This window comes from Aricia agestis, chromosome 11 (genome assembly GCF_905147365.1).
Source record: "Aricia agestis chromosome 11, ilAriAges1.1, whole genome shotgun sequence".
NCBI lineage: Eukaryota > Metazoa > Arthropoda > Insecta > Lepidoptera > Lycaenidae > Aricia > Aricia agestis.
Window position 1 is genome coordinate 9,156,887 of NC_056416.1, and position 25,559 is coordinate 9,182,445.

Consider the following 25,559-nt stretch of genomic DNA (forward strand, 5'->3'; position numbering starts at 1 on the left):
TCGGACAACGACCTGATAAATATGGCAACATGGAAAAAGTCAGTCACTAAATGATGATTAAATAATTGACGACAAAAAAGCTGTCAAGCTGAGCTTCCTGAGCTGATTTTAAAATAGGGTCAATTCAGATTTCAGACCGCAACGAGCAAGTAGATATGAATTTCTAATTTTGTATGGATTTGACAGATTTGCAAGATGTGATTGAAATCTTTCAATTCAGTAGGTACTTTAGAAATGCATCTACGCGTCACGTTGCGGTCTGAATTGACCCTTAGTTAACGTTATTAATATGATGATAGCTACTCACTGCTTGTTGTGGAACCAGTCGATGTTGTACTTGACGTTGGGGTCGCTGGACACCTTGCACTGCAGCGTCGCCGTGTGGCCCAGCAACACGCGCGTGTCCACCGGCGGCGCGATTATTTGCGTCCGAACTGTATTCAAAAAAGGAGTTACTGGAATTGACAAACATAAAAGAAAACCGGCCAAGTACGTGTCGGGCCACGCGCAATATAGGGTTCCGTAGTACCGCTAGTTTTTTTCAATTTTTGTATGGTCAATGAATGTACATTTATAACGTGTTTTACACTACTAACAACATCATCTCAGTTACTTTCAAAGGAGTTTGAACGAAAAGTTCCTTTATACATCGCGCAATACATTTTTTTTAGTTGATCGACTATTACTCAATAACTTATATGAAGTCTTCTTCTTATATCAAGCCGTGATAGTTTCCTTTTAAATTCAGCATAATTCCTACTCCCGTGAATTTTTTCACATTTTCAGAAGCCGGTGGCTTTTAGCTGGTAGAAGGGGGGGCCCTGGACTCTAACGATTTCTTCCTCTTTAAATTATTTCACAAACGGATCACTAAATCGAAAAATGATCTATGAATATTGAGTCATAATATTTATAAAAAAACCTTTCCGACGACACCCCACACGATGGGGTGGACGCGAAAAAAAAATTCGTCCCCGCTTGAAGGTACATAATTTTTTTTTAAGATTTCATGTACCATTTTGTCGGCATCATTAATATGTGCATTCATGCCAAATTACAGCTTTGTAGGTCCTATAGTCTCTAAGCAAAACCGCGGACAGACAGACAGACGGACGGACAGACCGAAACTATAAGGGTTCCTTGTTGACTACGGAACCCTAAAAAGTAAAAGTGTAGGTAATTATCTAGTATAGACTCTATACTCGCTAATATGGATTATAGCGAGCTATTGGATCGTTTGGCGATCAAGAGCTAGCTAGATATTGTTCCTATAAAACAGCAAAAAATAGAGCAATACATTAGGCCACTTATTTTGGAAGCAAGAGTCAGAGAGAGAGGGAGGGAGACTTTCTGCAAATATTCAGGGATGTTTGTATCGTTACCATAAACCATTAAGCAAATGTGTGTAGCTTTTCGCTTTGTTAATATTCCGCATTGAACAATAGGTAAAATCTGGTTAAGTTACTAGTATGCAAATAACTTAACCGAGACTTAATTAAGATGGTTGGGAATTATTCTACTTAATGTTCCTTGTCGTTGCAAGGAGGCCCGTTAATTCTTTATCAGATGGAAACTGAGGGCGAAATTAGTAATCGCAGTTGTAGTCTAGGAGGCATGAAACATTTTAGTGCACAATTTAAATTAAAATATGGGTCGTGAGGCAGCACATAAAATTAACTTTGCTTTACATTTAAATGTTTTATAATAACACTAGATGTTTCCCGTAGCTTCGCTTCTCTAAAATTAGTTCACTCTTTAACCGTAGTCCGTACCGTTTTCTGCAAAAAACTATAATAATAATACTAATTATTATTATTATTATTATAATGTCCTTTCATCTCTTTTAAATACAAACTTGTTACCATATTCTAGCAAATAAAAATAATGATTATTTAGGCGTATTTCCATACATACCATACCAAAAATCGGTTCTGTGGTTCAAGCGTGACTCAATAGTATCTGCCTGTCTCTCAGTCATATCTATACATACGTCTTACTTTCGCATTTACAATATAATAGTACATACTAGCGACCCGCCCCGGCGTCGCACGCCCAAAATATATAGCCACTGAAAAAATGATTAAAATCGATAGCCTATGATCCTTCACGTGGTCTACTTCTTATCTGTGCCAAATAACATAAAAATTGCTCTAGCAGTTCACGAGATAAGCCCTTTCAAATAAAAACGGAGGAACCGTTTTTTCCACATTCTATTATTAGTCTTAGCGTGATAAAAGCCTTCCTCAATATAAATGGGCTATCTAACACTGAAAGAATTTTTCAAATATGACCAGCAGTTCCTGAGATATGTATAGAGATACAGTAGTATCTTACCGAGCACCGTCAAGTAGGCCTCTGCGGTGACGTTGCCGGCGTCGTTGGCGCGCACGCACGTGTACTTGCCGCTGTCTGCAGTCGTTGTGCTCGTAATTAACAAATCCCCTTCCTCCAGAGTTTGCAGTCGCGTTGACAAATTTATTATTCGTGAATCTGCAAACACAAAGATGTATTTTAGTGACTTTTTCTACTAAAGCAGCACGGTTTTCTACTAATAATGAAATACAAATACAAAATACTACCACTCACATTACTACTAATATTTACTATTCAGTAGAAATATCAATATGTGGAAGCTTGAAATGTAAGCATTTTACAACACAGCGCGTATCCTGCAAAATATGTACTGATTCATTGCACCTACAGTATATGCATTTGAATTTGTGGTTTCAGTTCAAAGAGAAACCAATAACACAGAATGCAATATAAATTAGGCATTCGCAATAAATCGTCGCCTTAGTGGTGAAGAGAGCTAAGCCACGCTTTTGACGAATTTGAGTTAAGAGCACTATCATACTCAGCTTTAAACGTAGATTCTTGTGGTGAAGAGATCTAAGTGATAGCTCAGTTAGAAGTCCGTTTTTCATTCAGACGTGAAAGGAGTTAATTGAAACAAGGAACAAAAATTCAAGTGGTAAATGAATGTTAGCAGCTTATAATTATTCACCATTATTTAATCGTATCTTAAAATTCGTACATGAAATTAGTAGTGAAAAGAGTTATGCCACATACCATTTTTAACCGCTTACCAATGTACAATTTCTGGCAACACTCTAGATATGACATAGCGCCTTTTTTGACAGCATTGACAAGTGACATTCTAGTTGTTCATGGTTTTTCGCTCCCAAATGTTTCGCGTGCTTGTGTATTATTGTTTGTGTTTATCTTTTGAAACGTGTTTTGCAAAGTGAAATAACTTATCAAACATGCCAAAGATAAGTTCTCGTACTGCAAAGCTTATGGCATGTGCTTTGGGAAAAAACTGGGATAATGACAATAAAACTGAAGGTAAGGACATCTTCAATTTGTTTACTTTGTGAAACTTTCGCTGTATTCATTTTTATCGTCATATTTACGAACAATGTTAGAATTACATACATACAGCTCACGCCACAGGAGAGGTAGGCAGAGACTATGGATTGCCACTGTTAGAACTTTGCTACTTAAATACGAATGTTTAAATGTGTGACTGTCCCATGATTTGATGGTTTAAAATGGGGTTTACATAAAGGATAGCGTACATCGTGTTCAATAATAATAGTTAAATGTGATGAGGAGAAATTATGTCATGCATTCATACAACTTGGTCCATCAATCCAACTGGTTGGTTCTCTGTCAATAGGTACCTAATTTTGTTTGTAATATTTGCAGCTGCAGATATATCAGAGAGTGAAATGCCTAATGTGCAAGATATTAAGTCTACACCATCTTGGTCAGAATCAATACATCAAACACCTACATTCTCTGCGGTTGTAGAACATGAGGGGCAAGTACTGGATCCTCATCCAATTCAGTTGATTGAAGAACAACAACCAAAAACGGGCCCTTTGGTATTAATACAGCATTATACAACATTAAGCAGTAAGTTTTACATTATTAAGATGTTTATTCCCAATTAAAGTACCTACAGGTTTAAAAAGGCTTTGTACAGTAAGTCAACTGGAGACTTATCTTTGTTTACCTAATTATTTTTTGACTGACTCAAGTCATAATTCGATACACTGTACCTACCTCTTTTAGAACATCAATAAAAATAATCAGGTGTAGGTAAAATACATTAAGAGTCCAAGATCTGTCAGTAAGTTAGTCTGATTCTACTTCCGCTCCGTAAGGGACATTTCTGTGGTGAAGCGGTAAGAAACCCACAAAGGTTCCATCAGTTTTGTATAATAATTAACACGCTGTGATCGCCAACTCGCCTGCTAAGTGTGGCGGTTACGGCAAATCCCCGTCTACAGGCTGAGATGATAATTATTTATTTTTATTGCTTCAGATGACAGTAATGGCAGTGATGAAGATCCCTTCTCAGGTACAGATTCTATTACGGACCCTGTTTACATACCTGACACTTCTACTTCGCATTATTCGGACAGTGATGAACATAGTGTTAACGATAGAGCTGGTCGTCCAGAGAACCCCATCTCTGAGAATAATAAGGCTCACCATTCGCAGATCGAAGAGAATCACCTTCCTCAGAATGTAGAGGTCCAGGAGCCTGTAAATGTAGATGAACAGGGGCAAGAAATTTGTTTAACAAGGAAACGTAAACGGAGACCGGGTTCCTGGAAAAGAAATAAACAAAAACTGTTAAGACTTCAAGGGAAAGAGCATTTGTCACAAAAAGGAAATGTAGTCAGAGGAAAATCAGTACAGCAAGTACAGTGTAATTGCCATTATAAATGTGGTAAAAAGATTTCTTTGATTGAAAGGCAGAAAATATTTAATGATTATTTAAGCCTTCCCGATGAAAGATCTAGATGGAGCTTTATCAGCAGTTGTGTTACTAAACATGAACCAAAAAGGCGTTACATACGGACTCAAACTGTTACTAACGAACACAGCAATGGCGATAATAATATTTTAAGAAAAAAAATTACTTGCGTGTACACACTAACATTGTCTGGAAATAAGCATCAAGTATGCAAAAAATTTTTTTTGGCCACGTTAGATATTTCAGGGAAAAAAGTCCAAACAGCGATGAGAAAGGCAGATTCAAGTGGTGTTGTGGAGGAAGATAAAAGGGGGAAAAACCCAGCACCAAACCGTATATCTGATGACAGAAAAGAGGCAGTTAGAAACCATATCAAATCTATACCTGTAACCGATTCACATTATTGTAGAAGTAGTAGCAAGCGAAAATACCTACCCTCTGGCTTAAGTGAGATGCGATTATACCAGGACTATGTTGAATTCTGCAAGGAACATGAAATACAACCAGTAAGCTCCTCCTATTACATACATATTTTTACCAATGAGTTTAATTACGGGTTCCATCGACCAAAGAAAGATATGTGCGACTATTGCACCCAGTACGGAAATAAACCTGAAAATGAGCAACTAAAAGCTAAAGCTGAATATGATCTACATCTAACACGCAAACAAGAAGCCCGTGAACATAAAAAAAAAGATAAGAAACATGCCAAAAATGATGTAACATTCCATGCGTACACAATGGACATGGAAAAGATACTACTGACACCACATTTAGAAGTTGGGCAACTTTATTATAAAAGAAAACTAAAAACTTATAATTTCACAGTATATAATCTAGCAGACAAGCAAGCCATAAACTATATGTGGCACGAAGCAAATGGCACAAAAGGCGCATCCGAGGTTGCAACATGTCTTTGGAATTTACTTACCAAACTAGATCCTGCAGTGATTGAAGTTACATTCTATTCAGATACTGCAGCAGGACAAAACCGCAATTCCATAATATCAGCAATGTTTTTGCGAGCTGTTCGAGAATTACCATTGCACACAATTAACCAGAAATTCATGGAATCGGGGCACTCCGATATGGAGTGCGATAGTGTCCATTCCACGATAGAAGGCCGAGCTAAACATTTAAGCATTTTTATACCTGAAGGATGGTACACAGTCGCAAGAACAGCCAAAATCGATCCACCAAAATATGAAGTCAACGAGATGCATTATTCACAGTTTTTGGATTTCAAATCGTACAGTCAAAAACAAATAATAAATAAAAATAAAGCCGACAATGGAGAAGTAATGAGATGGCTGGATGTGAAGTGGCTGCAATATCGTAAAAATGACAACACAGCTATATATTATAAGACGCAATTAAGCCAACCTGAGTTCAAAAAACTAACAATCCGAAGAACTGTTAGAAAAGTTCATGCAGCGACTGATGAAGTCCTACCCCTTTACAATAACCAGTTACTAATTGAGAAAAAAAAACTTCAAGATCTACAACAGCTCTGCATGAATGGAACAATTCCATCTGCGTATCATGATTTTTACATGAATAGTTTAAAGTCTTCTAAGATATGTCTAAATACTGAGGATGGTGATGAAGACTGAGAGAATAATTTTTTTATTTGATTGATTAAAAAGAGCTTTTAGATTAAAAATTTGTCAAAATATCTGATCTTTATATTTTATACCTATTGTACACCACTTATTATTATTTCAATAAGTGGTGGTGAACGGAATACGGTAAAAGAAACATACTGTATGGGGGTGCTCCCCCATACCATAGCTTATCTTACCTTATCTTACCTTAACTTACCATACCTTAACTTACCTTACCTTGTCTTACCTTAACTTACCTTACCTTATTTTACCTTACCTTACCTTACCTTGACTTACCTTACCTTACCTTACCTTAATTTTCTCTTTTAAGTGAACTGTAGTTCTTTGAGAAGTAAATTCTTTAAACCGAAACAATAAAATTATTGTTTCATCAGACAATAACAACGAAATAAATTTGCTATCTCTCTTCACAAATATTGCACTTTCATACCAGATTTGTAAATATTTTTCGTTGTGAATACATTGTAAGAAGCTTAGATTCGTTCACTTTTCTGAAGTGTGTAATACATTATTTTTTGTAAATTTGTGGTGAAGAGAGCTAACCAAAATATTCTCAATAACTTGAAAATTAATGTATGAGCTCACATAAATCAAAGTTCAATAATTTTAATACATACATGTTTACGTTCTCTCAAAATTTTGTGAGAATCGGCATATAAATGGAGGAGATAGAACAAAAACAAATTTTTAGTAGGTACTTAATTATTTCAATTGTCTTTATCTTTGATTCAATTAGGTGTGGAATAGCTCACTTCACTACTAAGGCGACGAAATGTTCGAACATTCACGCCGCCGAGTCCTCTACAGCGGCTATCAGATCCAACTTTTGGTCCAACTATTCACTTTGTATTCGTACCTATTGTCTATAGAATACACTTTAAAAGTCTATCTTTGTATCTGTTTGTTCTTTGCAGTATTCTTTTTATGTAGAGCTTCTATTGGCTAAGATGACTTGTTTACAAGTTACAACCGCACTCAGAGAACCTTCATAATTAAATACTAAAGTAATCATTGAATAAAGATTGTTACAGAAAAAATAATAAGATTGAAGATTTAGAAACTGAATCTGAATTTGTAATGTGTAATTTAGTGTTGGTTTAGGTGAAATTTTCGACGACGGTCAACGTAGCCTGTAGTAGAGAAATTTCGTTCTTGTGTGTCGTGGATATTAGGGACTACTTCTAGAATACGTACCATTGAAATACCATGTGACGTTGGGTGTGGGAGCGCCGATGGCTCGGCAGGCGATGGTGGCGTCCTTGCCGTCCAACACGGTCAGGTTGGAGGGCGCTGTCTGCATTACGGGCGGAGACGCTACAAGCCACACGCTAGAGTTAGTGCAAGCTCTACACATAACACAACACGGGAGCTAAGTGCGATCCTTTTTTACTGATACATGTACATAAGTATAATTTCTAAATAATTTGTATGCTCTGAAGACATAAAAATTTACACGAATTTGGTAAATTTTTGGTTGGATAGATTTGCGGTCCGCTAGTGCCAGGTGCTAATGCTTTGCCAAATTAATGCCTTGTATGATCAATGATCATGTATGAGAGACAACACGATATTCAATCTATGAATAACCAAAGGCACACTGGCGAAAGTGAGCTTTAAAAACGTGCGAGTAGAAGCAGATATTTATAACAAAATGTATTCAGGTTTTGAGCAATGAATGATAAACAAGCCGCGGCGAAGGAAAAGGTAAAGGACCTGCAACAATCAATTTATTATTGACGACACCCGAACCCAATATTTTTGCATTCGTTAAAAAAGAATCGCTTAATTTATGTTAGTAACAAAAGAAATCGAACAGTGTAGGGACAACACATGCGTGAGAGTTATAAAAAATTGTTCATAATAAAAGCTACTAAAACGTAATATGTAGAAAACTTTAAAAAGCAACAAACAAAGCTTTTATAAATAGCGAGCAATCTTTTAAATTATTATTTAAATCGTGTTAAATTGAGCATCACCATTCACCGGTTGGTGATACTTAAAACGTACTCAAAGCGAGCGCGTGTAAAAGATTGGTGCTACATGAGAATAAATAATATGCCATATAAAAGCTTCGCTTGCTGAAAACTACGGAAGTATTCTTCATCTCGCTAAGGCATTCTCTAAGATATTATTTTCTATATTAAAACAGCACATTATATAATTAGGCTAATACTATTTTCCGTGCATTTTTTCCACCTTTCCACAACAAAGTCCTGACAGGTGTACTGCGGCTGTTTGCACGCAGATTAATTAAGATAATGCGTGGAAAAAAATGCTAGATTAAAGTCAGTTCGGGCTGACGTGGCCGAGGAAAATAAACAATTACGCGCCGAGAACTGCAGTCCGCAGGAGTAATTATAAATTATAATATTCACGTTGATAATTTATATTCCTGCAGTTTAAAAACTTTTAAGAGCTTTTACGAGGGAAAACTTTGCTTTACGACGGACACATTCGCGCGAAAAACTCTATGATGAATAAAAAATATAATGGTTAATGTAAATAAACAAAAACATAATGTACCTACGCTATGCTAACAGTATGACGCAAATCACTGATATGCTCACTGGATATGCCCAACATGTGTGCCTAATATTCTTTTTTTAATTCACACAAAATATAGAGCCGCTTATGCAAGATTAAAACTACACATCGTGTTAAATTACTTACTTTATTGAATTAGTATAATTATTATGTGCTGTGATATTAAATAATTATAAGGTTAAAAATTGAAACTTAAAAATGTAAGTTTGCAAGATCCAAATTAAATGCGTAACGGTAGAGTTAACGAATATTTTTACATTAATAATTACACAATTCTAATGTTATGCAAGTCTACAAAGAGGATGAGCAAAATTGTGACCTGACATTTTGAATCTTAAAATGGAAGTCCGTTGATCGGCAACAGGTTTTTTATGACTAAGAGCTAATTATTAGGAATTCAAGATCTTATATTCAAATAGTAAATTGCAATACTGTGGAGTGAATGATTCTACGTTTAAGATAACGTTACCTTTACGATTGTCAAATGTATGGAAGCTAGCAAATTGATAGCTCCTATAATAATACATTAGAGCATTAATTGGCATTTTTTGCGGTCAAAATATGTAAAAGTTAATTCAAACAATCGGAAATCCTGTATTCCGTATTGTAGAGATTTTTAAATTTGGAAAAGCCTCCGGCTGTAACGCCGGTTTCCTTCGGCTTTTACGACTTCCCGATGTACGTCGGACAAGATTTACAGCTCCCGAATTCCGTTGTATCATGTATGGCGCCGCAGTCAATCGCCCAATCAATTATTCGTATCGCCTGTTCTCTGCATGTGCAAGAATTTCAATACTTAATTCAGTCTAGCTTTAATAAATGCATGGTTTGAGAATACCGATTAAATTCTATAAAACATTTTACTCCAAAATTACAACAAATACTTGGTATACCTAGAGCAGTCTTTCCCAAAGTGGACGATAACGCCCTCTTGTGAGCGCTGAAGGTCTAACGGGTGTGGTACCCAGAAAAAAAAAGGGCGTTGTGTAGAGGCTTGCGGGGGGGGGGGGGGGGGGGTGATGTATTTCATCTGGATGCATTTTAAATTGAAACAATGGGGGGGCGCTAAAACATAATTTGAGCTCAAAATGGGCAATAGGCAAAATAAGTTTGGGAACCTAGAGTATAAATATAACGTAGTAGCTGTCCCGGTGAACTTCGTGTCACTTTAAAACCTTCCCTGGACTTCTACGAATATTTTAACACTAAAATTAGCCCAATCCGTTCAGCCGTTTTCGAGTTTTAGCGTTACTAATACAATTGAAAATCCATTTATATATATATATATATATATATATATATATATATATATATATATATATATATATATATATACAGTGTGTAACAAAAATTAGTGATAATACTTTCGGGTGCGTACGTGTTCCTTGTAGAGAGTTCACTGTGAAAATAGCAGCTCTGAAAGACGAAAAATTTTTTTCACCTTTGTATGGGTAAGGGCCCGAGCGTCACGAGTTTCCCCATACAAAAGTGAAAAAATTTTTTGGTCTTTCAGCGCTGCTACTTTCACAGTGAACTCTCTACAAGGAACACGTACACACTCTAAATTATTATCACTTGTTTTTGTTACACCCGTATATATATATATATATATATATATATATATATATATATATATATATATATATATATATATATATATATATATATATATATATATATATATATATATATATATATATATATATATATATATATATATATATATATATATATATATATATATTGTATTTTATTAATTTCACCGTCGTCAATAACATTAAATTAATATTTTCAATTCTGTCTGCTACAAAAGTAAGGAACTTCTAAAAGTTACTCAAGGTAACCCGAAAATTGACGAAAGCAAATCTAAGTCTCAACCCACAATAAGCTTAAAGTGTTGAGTCCCAGATTCGGCGTAAAACTCGCAAAGGCCCTAATGGACAACCCTTAAGTAACATAAGCCCTATTACGGCCGTTACTATAAATTATAATTAGCATTAAGGTCGCGGATGGCATGGGGTTACAAAGAATGGTTGTTTTATTTGGGGCTATCGAGTTCCCTACGTCAATTTGTAGCCAATAATGTATCTACAGGGAAATGCGAATAAATAATTTACTCGCTGTCCCCATATTTTATAGCCGTATGAAGGTCGTCCAACTGGCCGAAATCTCCTAAAACATTCATTAGGTTAACCGAGGGTCGCTCGTGATTTAAAAGGATTTAGGGCAGCATTTTCTAATCCATAAATAAACTTTCAAAACTATTCGCGTCTATTTTTTCTAAAATCAAACCATGCAGAAGTTTAAAAAGTATTTCTGTCAAAAAAAGTTGAAAACGCAGGTGGAAATTGCCAACTAAGTAGACAAGTAAAGCAATCACTCTGTGGTGTAAAAAAAAACTAAGTGCAAGTGGACGAATAAAGCACATCGCTTACTGCCGGTATCAAATCTGAAAGTCTTTGCTTTTTTATCCGAAGTCCTCATTCGTATTAACTTCATGGGACTGCGGCGGAGGCGCCTAGATTCCACTGTAGCACATTATAGAGGATTAGTCGATCAGTTTAATGCACAAAATAATAGGACACATTACACAATCGTTAGCAGTCTTCCTATTATTGGCACATAAGATTTTTAAAGTCTTAAAGGTCATTTTTTTGTCAAAAAGGGCTTTCCTTAGTGTGAACTCATAAAGTGCCAATAATTGGGTGTTTTACCTTATATTCACAAATTGCTACTTACTTTTGATTTTCAACCACGTGTAAATCGAAGATTCTCCTGCTTCGTTGCTGGCAATGCACTGGTATATGCCCATGTCCTCCATCTTAAGATCGTTGATGACGAGCGACCTGTCCACTTCCACCCTGTATCGGCCGCCGCCGTCGTCCACGTCACCGTCGTCGGACTCGCCGGCGTCGGCGCCGACGCTAGCGATCTTCCTCGCGTCCTTGTACCAGGTGATTCCCGGCAGAGGAATTCCCTGGACGTTGCACTCCAGGACGATGGAGCGCCCGAACTCGCCGAACGTTTCGGTTTTCAGCGTCGAGAGCATCGTGGGCTTCTCGAAGACGGTCACTATAGAGGAGGCGCTGACGGTCGCAAAACCACCAGTTTTCAGGCGAGCCTGGCACGAGTATTGACCGGTGTGGTTCAAGTTTGCCGATATGAGACTCAATGTTCTGTTCCACTGGTCGTTCAGATCGTAGGGCACGCCGGCCAGGTCTATCAGGACCCCGTCCTTGAACCATAAGGTCTCCAATTCGTGCAGGGGCCGGGCGTTGGCTATGCAATACAGGTTGGTATACTCCTGGCCCTTTATGATCTTCGTATCCTGGGGCTTGATGATGATTTCTGGCGGGATCTCCTTGTTGTCGTCGCCGTACACGTTCAGCCTGATGTACGGGCTGTTCTCCACTTTCCCGAGCTGGGTATTTATCGCTCGAGCTCTGAAATAAATATGCACATTAAACTACCGTTTTAGTTAAATTATTCTAATGGAAACCGAAGAACTCGGCATCACCAAGCTATAAAGCTATCTAGTTCGCATGTATGGAACGTAGCTTTTTATGGTGTTCTGAAGTTTATTACCCTTTTCGCGGTTAGTTATTTAATTTACACCAAGATAGCTCCTGGGAAAGGCACCCGAACTTAATGGATTACGTATCACGCTATCTTTGATCACAATAAAGTGTTAAATTACTAAGTAGGAAAATTGATGTGTGGATTGTACTATGCAAAACAAAGAGCCAAAGAACATTTAAATAATTTGTTTATATAAAACGTTCATGTATTACGTGCATATATTTAGTTACTTCTGGTTAATAGCACAGTGTCGCGGTGGGTCATTTAATATTCTAGTGCAGTAATGCAACCGAGTCGTTGCTACTTGCTGTACTACCCATTAGACTTTCACGAGGTATTGTTTTATGACAATTTTAGAATAAAAAATACCTTACATTATCTCAAGCAGTAGGTATTTCTATATATTATGAGTTATGACCTTACTAAAAAAACTGTTACCAATTACCATTAAGACCATTTCTTATATTAATCGAACAAAAAGTAGCGTATCGAATTTTTAAGGCAGTTTGCGTGTTTTGGAACCATAAAATTATTCAAGGTTAGTTAAAAGCCGATACTCTGTAAAGAGTTAACCTTTTAATTTAGTGTGCCCCAAATACCAGTAAATACAGGCCCGTCTAATTATTTGCTTCTAAATATACAATTTTAAGACGAGGAGGATTGTCTGGCAGTCACTGCCTTCAGCCTGCAACATTTTCACCTCTCAATCATGTTAATGAGTATTGATTGACTTTTTATTTGTATCGCATTCTGGGCAGAGTAAACTGTAGCTCAGGAGTCGGACTACATTTTCAACAAATAATAAAACTCGGAAACCCAAATAGAAAATGTAAGCTTGTAGGTTAATAGTTTTTTCGCATTCGATGGCAACACTAAAAGCGATAAACCCGCAAAACAAACCTGTATGATCTCTGGTCATCCTCAGACGCACATAATATAACGAGCTGGTGTTTGTCTGTTATTGCGTACTTCTGGTCGTATTTTAGCACGCCGTTCACGCCGTTCTCGTCTTGCCAGATCACCGAGGGCGGGGGATCGGAGTCTATCGGTGGGAACTCCAGGATCGCCGCTTTACCTGACTCCACTTCCACCACCGTTTCAACGGTATTCTCGAATACCCCCATATCTGTTAAAGTTGAAATAGATTTAGAATATATTCACTTAGATTAACAATAAATTGATATTTCAGATATCTATCGAGTTTTCAATTTGGAATTTTCCAATTAAACATACCATTCGCTTTTGTGTGGCTTAATTATTTCATACGTGTTAATACAAATTTAATCCTAATACAAATTTATTTTGCCCTGTTTTACTATTAATCCGTAATACATATTTTACTCTACAGCAGGGGTCACCAATTAGTTTCGCTCGGGGCCCGTTTTAAGTCCACACATTAAAAAAAAACTTATACAAATGCAATTACGAAATTACAAAGGTATTTGTTTGTATCAATGACAAAAGTGACAATTTTTGCTGCTACATGTTCATCAGTATGTCGAGACCGAAATTAATTTTTGACGAAGTTCATCTTCGAACATGCTTGGTCCGCACACAATGGGTCGGCGCGACGGTCCGAATGCGGACCGCGGTCCGCCATTTGGTGAACCCTGCTCTACAGGGTCCAACTTACATGCAACGACAATGTGGTTCTTTTCACTAAATACGGCGCCGACGTCGTTTTTGGCGATACACTGGTAGGCGCCAGCATCTTGCCGCTGCGTGTTATGGATTTTGAAGAACAGCTCCGACGAGTACTCGCCTAACGCCACGCCGTTCTTGAGCCATCGATACAAAGGTTGCGGTATACCTGCAAGCAGTAGGGGCGTTAGGTGGGGGGCGATTTTTGCGACCGCCCAGGGCGCCGGATAAAGGCGCTGAAGGCAAACGAAAATTTTTTCAGCACTATCAGCACCCTGGTCGCCGAAGAAATCTCATCCAGGGCGCTGGTAGTGCTTAAACCGGCCCTGCCTGCAAGGAAACAGTCCTTAAAACCCCTAAGCGAAATAAGGCAGAATGCGCTCTTTCCAATAAAACTTTTAGATGGTTGATTGGGATAAGAAATGGAATTTCGTGTCCACCTGCACGCTTTGCAGTTCCGATAAAACTAGAAGACCAAAGATCCTCCTGCCTCCACAATAAATATTTTTTTTAATTTTTTGATTTCCAAACAGAAAGTAGTTTTTAAAATATTTGAATTTACTGAAAAACTTTTGCATGTTATAATTTTATTCATAAATTCAATTGGACTCCAAATGTAGTTTTGGCATATTAAATCCAAGTTAGAGTGGTGTGTGGAGTTGTACGCTTTGTCCGATGTCCATGGAGGAATTATAGGAGAATACATCTACAAAAATGTTGAGCTTAATAAATTAAGCTTCGGTAAAGCCTCGAATTTATTAGCACAATCACATTAATCCACGGTTACAGTTTTTCATAGTCAATGTCAAATTGAGACCAATTATATAGATATCTATCTATATATTAATACGAGAGTAACCCTTTTTACGAAAAAGGGGGAAACGTAGGTGCATGAAATTTCGCACAGTTATAGTTTATATGGTGAAGGAGTGCATCGAGCTAATATTATTTTAAAATGATGCTTTTATCATATATATTTTTAACAAATAAAACGTTACACACACTACGACACTACTACTAGGAAAAATGACAGATTTTTGAGTGACAATCCTATACAGTATACATACGAATTATACTCTTTTATTTATGGTTGAAGTCTGTTGACAACAAGTTTACCAATTAAAAATTGATTATTGTTTTTTTTATTTAATTTTAGATACTATTAGACAATGCTTAAACGGCCAGTCTGAGATCAGCTGAGTCTGAGAATTGAAAAAAACTATGATGAAGTCAATATTTTTTACAAAATATAGGTAGTAGTCCTAATGTCGTTGCAAGTAAGGTCGAATTTCGACCATTGGGCGATCTCTAGTTGGCCTAAATCGCCTTTAAGACTTTACGTAACAACGACCTCGAATGACCAATATCTAATAACAAGAGCTAGGTGTCACATAGTTCTTATTTATACTGTATTTCGCTTATATTTCTTACCATTCGCTGAGCACTGCAGGATCTTCGTGGTGCCCTCCCTGACGATGCTGTTGGATGATGAGGGCTGCATCAAGAACCGCGGAGGCTGCATTTGCGCTGCAAAGAAGACACAATTTATCATTTTGTTACAAAACATAAAGGATTATTGTCTCTTCTAATATCTTAAATTCTGGAAAGATCATTATAAAACCAAATTTAAATAAGGCACTTTAATGTTACAATGGGCGGCGATCGTAAAATGAATTTTATAACAAAGGCAAGTTACTTTACATTTTAATTTTTATTCTTATCCTCCGCCTCTTTCTTTCGCAGCTTTGAAAGAAGTAAGTTAAATAATATAGGCCGCATTCGGCCAAATGGAGAATAAAACATGAAACAAGAAACGTTTGGCAGTTGGCACTAATTCTAAATAAGCACATAATATACCTCTATTAAGTCTTAGAAAAAATTGTATAAGCTTAGATAAGATCCCCTTATCTTGTCTTATTAAAAAAAGTTTTTGTAACTAAAACGAGTTTTAACTCCGCAAACATCGACACCAATACAACCTTTCCCACAAAGTAATTTCTTAGCGGAACTCTAAGCGCATATTTTACGTGTCGATCGTCCTACATGCAACATGAGTCACTCAGACGGACCAGTAAGAGTAAAAAATGCGATCAATTTGAAGTCTCGTCTTCAATTCAGGCTGGCCGGCGGACCGTTAATAAGCTGTATGTGTCTCCATCTGAATAGGCGCTGCGATCGCTTGATGCAACACAAATCAATTAACTGTATTGACGATCATTTAACGATTGTTAAGTCCATCTTTATTGTATGAGCTTTCATCTGGTCATTGTTACGTTTTCATTTTGTTTATACGCAGGCTCATGAGTTGTTTCTATCGGTAGTGTATTTAGAGAAAACATTTGTATGGCGAATATGGCGATAATATTAATAATTTAAGAGGCAATAGGAGAGGAGTTATAGGCCTCCACCTCCGCGTCACTGGTTGTCACTATCATGAATCATCTACTTTCGCACAAAGGAAATATGTTAATAAAAATTAAGAGAGAAAGAGATCTCTTAATTTTTTATTAACATATTAACTTTGTGCGAACGTAGCCAATTAAAATTATTAAAAAAAATTATGTATATTGTCAATATGCACGCTTTTATCTGATTATCTGTGTGACTGTGTCACACTTCCGGTCAAACTTTGATAAAAATTTAGATTTGGGAGTCAGATTTGCATGTTATGAATCTAAATTCATTTACATCAAATGAATTATAGTTTCTAATGTACCTGTTGACTGTTGTAAATGTTGTAAGATAATTCAAGGATATTAGGATATATAAATACATAGACATAATATATACTGTCGTAGCATTATAGGTTTATGTATAAATATGAGTCATTTGTGAATCATATTTTTTGTATCATTGAAACCGTGTTTTTTTAATTCCACGATCTTTTCAAGTTATGCTCAACACTGAAGTAAAATTCTTAGGGTGGGTTGCACCAACTTACTTTAACTATAGCTTTAACTACAATGCAAAATGTCAAATCTTTGGTTAAAGTCAATAATGGACGCCATATTTGACGATAACCTTGAGCTCGACAAGGCTTTAAATGAACGTGGCGGAAAAAGGAACTAACGCTGTCATCATACATAAACGTCATTTTTGACAGTTCTCCTTTACCAGCAGCCCCCCCGCCTACGTTCATTTAAAGCCTTGTCGGACCAGCTGTCACCTGTCAAATTCTGTAGTCAAAGTTAAGGTTAAAGTTAGCCTTAACTATAACCATAACTGTAACTATAACCACGCCTCTGGTGCAACCCACCCTTAAGTGATATAACTTATAAATAAGTAAAACATTTTTGTTAAACCAAAAAAATGTAATTAAAGACAAATGACGTGCGTAATTCAGGCTGGCCATGTCATAATAATAATAAATAATAAAGCCTTTTATTTCCTCGATAAATATCATTTTCACAAACTGGCCATGTCATACCCAACCTTTTTTTTTCGTACCTAACCTGACCAAAACTAAAATTAACTTGACATAACCCGGCCAAATAAAGGTACACCTCGTGAATCAATTCCTCCGATGATACATATTCTATGCACATTATGCTGATCTTAGTTTCTAACTTTACACTGTTGAGAATATTATATTAGGAGTGCTTTGGTATCTATTCAACATTGCAATAGTTGTGGTCGGCGGATTAACCTCGACCTTATACTTGTATGCCTTTTACTCTACTAATTGTATTATCGTCTAAAAGGTTGCTACTAAAGATAATGTTATCGGTTCTACGAACTCAGTGTTGTAATACTTTCATGGATGAATGACGTCATTTTGTTGGTAGCTTATTAAAAAGTAAGGGAGATATTAAAACAGCGAACTCTACAGTCTACTAAAGTTCTAACAGCGAATCAAACCTTATATAAAATGTCATTCGTTAATTTGAATAGCTCTTACTACACCTTATTAGCTTTTCTAGCAACAACTTTAGATTTTTAAATTATATTTTGAGACTTTTACTGTGTGAAATCATCAAACTCCTCTACGTCTATTAGCTCTTATTAGCACTAAAATTCTTGACTAATTTTATCAAACAGTTTTATATTTCCACATAAATTTAAGATCTTTTCTTCGGCAATAGGGACAAATTATATATTTATAAGCCCTGTAGATTGGTTTGAGATCCGTGGCTTGTGAGGGTAGAGAACCATTGATATAAAAACGGTGAAACGTACCCCGCATTGGCAGCCAATAGTTAGGACCCAATAAGAAAGGGTTTTCAAGAAAATAACGAACCGGACTGACCGTATTTCTAAAACAAAGAAGAGATACCGTACTATAAAAATAGCAAAAAAATGTACTATTAGAGATATTAATTCATAGGCAGATGGCGGATCTACGTTATTTGGACGGGTTATCGTCGAGTTGACAGATCGAGAGTCGAGACCATAAAGTTAATATCTATACCTAGCGGAATAGAGTAACAAAGGCCTGAGCAAGAGAGATGTCACTATCAGTAACACTGCGTGGTAAAAAGAGACGTGTGATACATGTCAGCAGCACTCTTTTTTTGACGTCCAGTCGGCACGTGCCGCACGTTGACAATTTAATCTCATAGAAATCATGTTCAATCATGCTTGTGTAAGTGTATACGTACACATATTTTTACACACAAATGAAACCAATTTCGGTTTCGTTTGACAGCTCGAGATTGTTGCTCTATTCCGCTAGGTATATTAACTTTATGGTCGAGACTGATTTTAATTTGACACAACCCGGTAAAATAAAGAATGTCCGCGATCTGCCTAGGAATCGATTTCGTACACATAGATGAAGATGATGTTTATCATACAATAAAGGCGGACGTATTATTATTTGCAATTATGTAACAGACCCAATAACAATCACTTACCTTTCGCTTTGTGACGTTTAGAGGAAACGAGGAATCAACAAAAAGGAAGGCTTGAGATGTTCACAACCTCACACGTTTCTTACCACCGCCTAATTGACATAGAGCGGATAGAGAGGCCGGATTAGAGGTTGGATTTCCGCACGTTTTTACTGGTAATTGTTACGTATAGATCGGATAACAGCATGGATTTATACCCCCTAAGACTTAGAAGCTAGATTTATTGGAAGGTATCAAGTTATTTCAAGGCTTATCCCAAGTGCTTATCGGCTGATTTAAAATATACCTCGGAGTAGATGTACCATCGAGGAAATTGATTCCTAGGCAGTTGACAGACCAACGTGTGTGAGTTTATTACACTATTCCCTCTTAAAAAGCCGGCAACGCACCTGTAGCTTTTTGATGCTGTGAGTGTCCATGGGCGACGGAAGTTCCTTGTGACCCGTTTTACTCGTTTGCCCCCTTATTTCGTAAAAAAAAGGTATTTCCATACCCAGCAAAATCGGTTCAGCGGTTTAGGCGAGGTAACTGACAGATAGACTGACAGACACACTTTCGCATTTATAATATTATATACAATGGATTCTTATGACGCTAATATCTATATTTATACTCAAACTCGTCTCCGCTTCAACTCAAGACAAGTAGAGCACAAAGTAAGAAACAAGTCAGGGAATCGTAAAGCAACATAGTTTCAATTCAACTGGGCATATTGTGCGGCGTTATAAAGATATTTATAATTAATTAGGCCGTAAATAATGGCAGGAACGGAAGGCGGGAATATGTTTAGTTAACTATTGATTGATCGGGACGTGGGCCAGATGCATTCCCCGTGCGGTAACACGCGTTTTCTTCACTTTGTGTTTACAATTTTACTATTTTTTTATAAGAGATTTGGGTCACTGTATTTCTTTGTAACCGAAGATTATACACTTCTGATTATGTTAAGATTTTATAAATAAGTCAGAGTATTATGTAAATAGTACAAAATTTAAATTGAGTACTCAAAAAAAAGTTTAAAGAATGTTACCAAAAAGCAAACAACAATAATTTCGTTTTCCAATGTTTTCCTTACTGATATTCATTCACAAATATTATTCGATCGCTAAGTTCCAAACTTCCAAGTATTGCCAAACAAAGTTCTCCTGATACCTCTAATAATGATGATGTATTTTATATTCCCACATTTCCCAAAGTAAACATAATAAACTTTACGGTAACGAAAAATATTAACATTTTCCATTTCTTATCTTTGTCAATGTTGCCTTCTTTCTCGGTATTTCTAAATTTATAAATTCTGAATTTATAATCAAATCCCTTTGGCATTCATATTTTTGGACGTAAAAACGTTTTTAATTCTCCTTCTTCCTTAAAAATATTTTAAGGTTTCCTCGCGCTACCGGAACTCTAAGATTTCACCACAAGCTTCCGTTTTGGGGTAGACTTTGTCGGTCTCACATCTTTCACCAATGTAATTACCCCAGTTTTATCTTTTTCACTATCAACAATTTGTTATCAATATTCACTAATAGTGAATGTATGCTACTCAATATTCACTAATTAGATAATACAGATATTTAAAATACAAACTTTTTGTAGCATCTACAGAAATGTCAGCCCTATGTTCGGAAGTTCTCATTCCATAAAGTATCTACTTGACTCCCTCTGCCTGAAAGTTGGGCGGAATTTTTGTGGAGTATAATTGTACCAATATTGTTCCGTCTAACAAAAAAGCGAAGTACAATAACCGGGGAAAGTTATGAACACTCCGAGTTCTGATTCAAATAACTGAATACCGAGCAATAACCACCGACAATTTATCTAGATTTGAAAATATTATTTCAAATGCGACCGCGCCGCCGCCGGCCGCCGGACTCAACTCGCAGATGAGCTTTATTGCTAAATGCTATAGAAGTATAGACTGTATTACTTCTAACAGGAGCCTAATGCCAATTATAAAGGTAGAAAATTTAATAAAGAATATTTAAGACATACGATCTACTACTAAAATATACATATATAGTCGTTTACGCAAAAAAATAAATGTTACACTTACAGTTAAAAAAAGATATTATTCCAATACAAACTAATCCAAATTTAAAGATTATGGTTCAATTTATACCAGCGCAAAGTCAAAGCGCATCAAAGCGAATTCCCAAAAACTGAAAATAGAAAATTCAACCTTAACTCCAGAGCGTAACGCAAACTCTTTAGATACTTCTGCGAGACCAATCAGCGTTAGTCGGGCGTATCCGCGCGAATTCGCGCGAATGCGCGGCCTTTATAAATTCTCAGATGTATCATGTAATGTGTGCGTTAACGCTTTGGAGTTAAGGTTGAATTTGTTATGTTAAGTTTTGGTAATTCGCTTCGCGCTTCAACTCTATGCTAGTATAAATTGACCCTAAAAGTACCTACGTCTTAAGACAATAATTATATTTTTTTCTACCTAAATGTCTTTATCACGCATCAGTTTGATGACAATATCAGATGTAAGATAAATCAAAATTAAATGTTGGTGACGCATTTTTACAATTCGCTACGGTAAATTCCAGATCCAGACAATCATCTTTTGCTAACATACTGACTCACTTAGTTACACATTGTGTCAATCCCAACCCTTATAGTTTCGGTCTGTCCGTCCGTCTGTCTATCCGTCTGTCCGTCCGTCCGTCTGTCTGTCCGCGGTTTTGTTTACAGACTATAAGACCTACAATTCCTACAAAGCTGTAATTTAATGATGCCGACAAAATGGTACATAAAATCTTAAAAAATATTTTTATGGTACCTGGGACTACACAGTACATAATATGAAGCGGGGATGAATATTTTTTTTCGCGCCCATCCCATCGTGTGGGGTGTCGTTGGATAGGTTTTTTTTTTAAGTATTATGGGTATTCATAGATCATTTTCTGATTTAGGGATCCATTTGTGAAATATTAAGTTTTAAAGTGGAAAAAAGTCCAGTGTCCCCCCTTCTCCAGCTAAACGGTTGTTTCTGGAAATGATTCACGGGAGTAGGAAATATGCTGAATTTAAAAGGAAAGCTATCACGGCTAAGAAGACTTCATAAGTTATTGAGTAGGTAATAGTTGATCAACTAAAAAAAAATGTATTCGGCGAAGTATAAAGGAACTTTTCTTTGAAAGTAACTGAGATGATGTTGTTAGTAGTGTAAAACACGTTATAAATGTACATTCATTGACCATACAAACATTTTCAAAAACTAGCGGTACTACGGAGCCCTATATTGCGCGTGGCCCGACACGCACTTGGCCGGTTTTTTTCTTTTCTAATGGAAACCACCTGAAAGGTGTAAAAAGCAATAATTAGGCCACTCTTAAAGGGACGTTAGTCGTTACTTAATCTTTTAAATAGGCCTCATAAAATATATGCTGTTCAGCTCCATTTGTCGCGAAAAACACAAATGAGGCTCATTCATAATTGTTGTTGGATCCATGTGTGCAATAAATCAGTTGGCGCATAACACCTACGTACTTGTCCATCCCACTAATTTCCCTTAATTGCAGGAAGGTAGACAGTCTAGATTCTAGTTAGACATTTAGGGAACTCCTCCTCTCCAGGAAACTTCTTTTTTTATGTATTTATTCAAGTATTTTACAAACTTGTTTTCTTATTCTAAAAACCGCCAAACTGCATATCAGTTTGTTGGCGATATTTGAAATGTAGATTCTAGGTACTGGACTACACAGTACACAGTCGCTTTCGGCATTCTGTTACCCTACCATATTTCAGTTATTCTCATATTGTGGACGTATAATTGAGCTGTATCGACCTGGGTTACCGATTATAATAGGCCTCTTCTATGCTTTGATACAGGCCTTTCATTAAGTGGGCAATTAGGTCGTCACCCTCTGCTTCTTTTGTTGTTATTATTAGTACATGTTCTATAAACAGGTTGCGGATAACCCATACAAGTAGGTCGTACTATGATGACACTATACTAGGTGACACGCCTGCAGTACCTAATCTACTGATAAGATAGCGATCCGCGAGTAAACTGTAGTAATCTTGTAACCTACTTACAAACTTCAGTGACATTTTAATTCGGCGCCATTAAAGTAATCCTAAAGTCACGTTAAAGTTGGGATAACAATGATTGATATCATGCAAAACTGTTTTTTTATCGAAGTCGATCATGGGTAATCAATAATCATAGACGAAAATGTCTCCATGTAAGTACTATAATATGCTTTTAATTTTCTTTTCAGTCGTATTGGTCCATCATAAGCCCTTAGGCCACATAGAAAAGCCGCATTAGGCTCGGTCCACACAAACTTACTTTTCTTATTGCTTCATTAGTTTGTTTCCCTCGCATAACAAGGACTCCACCTGATATACGATTGTTCATATAACAGCTCTCACTCTAGAGGTATTTATAAGTTTAATGTAGGTCAGTACCTCATTAAGTGTAGAAAGATTAATAAAGGCTCTTATAAAAACCATAAACGTGTCGTGCTCGTGTCGTCGGCCGTCGCGTGTTTCCGTGTGGTGTAAAAGCTCGCGGGTCACTTATCGGCCTCTCAAATCGTCGGCCGGGACTTGTGTGCAACAATACAATAGTGATTTGTAATTAATACACATTTGCATAGCGAATGGTCACTTGTGAGCGTACCTTATTATTGAAACTGCACTACAAAATAAATATTATACACTACAAATAGTACAAACAAATAATTCTGTCCAGATATCTGATATGCAATAATGACTGTTTACTGGCATTAGAAGTCATAGAGGGTGAAGTCAGCACTTCTAACTGCTGCGGGTAGGTAATCTATCAGTGGCGAATGCTAGCTCTCTTTAGAGGGATTCGGGTGATCTTAATGCAAAAGACAAGGGAAGCTTGGCAAGAGATATGGAAATCACCGCCCACGCCATAGTAATCTACCAAAACAAATCATTCCATAGTCACGAAAATATCCCACCAAAAACAAACATCCTACGAAATGGATTTGCGATAACTTTTATAGGGGCAGATAAATCTAAATCAGGGTGTACTTTATTAAAATAATCTCTCGGTCGATGAGAAAATAACAATAGATAGGAAAGGTAAACACCGCCTTACTTTCCTTATAGAAACATGAGACTTATGTTTTTGCGACGACAAAGATAACAATAACGGATAATGGTGACAGCAACAAGTAAGCTAGTAAGTCGTCAATAGTCTATACTCTATAATCTTTATTCCAATTTCCAAGTGTCACTTATAAATGCGTACAATCGCATTCCTTTAAAGCGGGTTTACATTATTCCTATCCAGTGGATATACAATATTATACATTATACAGTCCCGCAATACAATAATGTAGACCCGCTATTACTTTGCTAACTATTTATAGACTTTTCCGTGTATGTCACTTTTGAGTTGCTCAAGGACAATGTTACTGCAGACTTAGCATGACTCTAGACGCAAGTCAAGCAACGCGATAAAGAAAAGTTTGAGCGACTTTAGGGGTAAAATGAGAGATTTACTCTGCCTAACTGACACCTTGTATATTTCTTAGAAAGAAACCCTTTAGAAGGTCGCTATGCTTTGCGTGAATAACAAATAACTTTCCAAAGTAGAATAAGCGAACATATTTCAATTGTTTTATTTCGTAAAAAACGCGACGTGAACGCGCGCCAAAAGTTTAAGAGATTTTATTTAAAATATCTACGCTGAGTGCTGTTCGGGGAACATGAGTATTTCATAATAGAAACACTCCAGTCCTTCCGACCTATACACCTGAAGCGCTCCTTTCATAGCGCCGGAGATTCTGGCCGCCTGCCAATGTCCAGGCGAGCCGCCGAACTGTTAAAGTATTTAAGTTCTGCCTATTGTCCAAGTTTCTACCAAAGGCATCTAGGATCTGTCTGCCTTTACGTAAATTAACAACTTACCAATAAATAATAATTCATATTAAAATAGTTCTGAATAAGTGTTCTACATACTTAGATGTTAGATCTTAGCATACCAAGGGATGAGACAAAGTTTAAAGGGATTAAAGTTCCATCACCATCAGAGAAACTGTTTTATAGGCATTTGGCGGACCTATATAATTTGGTCTCGTTACATCAATTCAATGTTAGTCGCGATCTGTCTGGCTGGACTTGACATAACCCGACCGAAATTCCGCCATCTCTATGCATCAATTTCTCTGATTACTCGTTGCGACAATTTTTAATCTAGCGCCTACCAATAAATAAACCGGAATAAAAATAATTCTGAACTAGGGTTTAGCTACTTAGGAGTTAGGGCTAATGCGTGAAAAGGGATGAAGCGAAGTTAGTAAAGTTTTTGCACCGTTGCGACAGTTTACCAAACCGCATAATATAATCCCAGCGACGAGCGTGGCTCGTAGGGCGAAACCGCACCTTCGAGCTACACTAAGCCGGAGTCCTAGCGGTTAGACCGGTGTCTTTTAGTAAAAATAATACATTCCTCTAAGATGCCTTTGTTTTGTGTGGTTATTACATCCATCAAGTTTCAGTTGTTTTACGACGCTTTTTAGTGCGACCAAAACTAAAAGAATTTATAATTTAGAAGGATCG

At 36.8% G+C, this 25,559-nt stretch overlaps 1 protein-coding gene across 8 annotated transcripts in view; it reads right to left on the bottom strand.

The window, feature by feature from the left end:
* The window catches only part of LOC121731596 (protein sidekick), a 67,068-nt gene that overhangs the window by 20,836 nt on the left and 20,673 nt on the right, over positions 1–25,559 (bottom strand). For 4 of the 8 annotated variants that reach the window (XM_042121094.1, XM_042121093.1, XM_042121092.1 and 1 more), the window contains exons 2-9: positions 15,589–15,684; positions 14,150–14,326; positions 13,417–13,642; positions 11,677–12,380; positions 11,373–11,465; positions 7,588–7,707; positions 2,335–2,490; positions 308–434 (exon numbers count right to left, since the gene is read on the bottom strand). In XM_042121094.1, coding sequence (XP_041977028.1) covers positions 308–434; positions 2,335–2,490; positions 7,588–7,707; positions 11,373–11,465; positions 11,677–12,380; positions 13,417–13,642; positions 14,150–14,326; positions 15,589–15,684 — 1,699 coding nt within the window. The remainder of the gene's footprint in view (positions 1–307; positions 435–2,334; positions 2,491–7,587; positions 7,708–11,372; positions 11,466–11,676; positions 12,381–13,416; positions 13,643–14,149; positions 14,327–15,588; positions 15,685–25,559) is intronic. The other 4 variants (XM_042121098.1, XM_042121096.1, XM_042121095.1 and 1 more) reach the window with 2 other exon arrangements.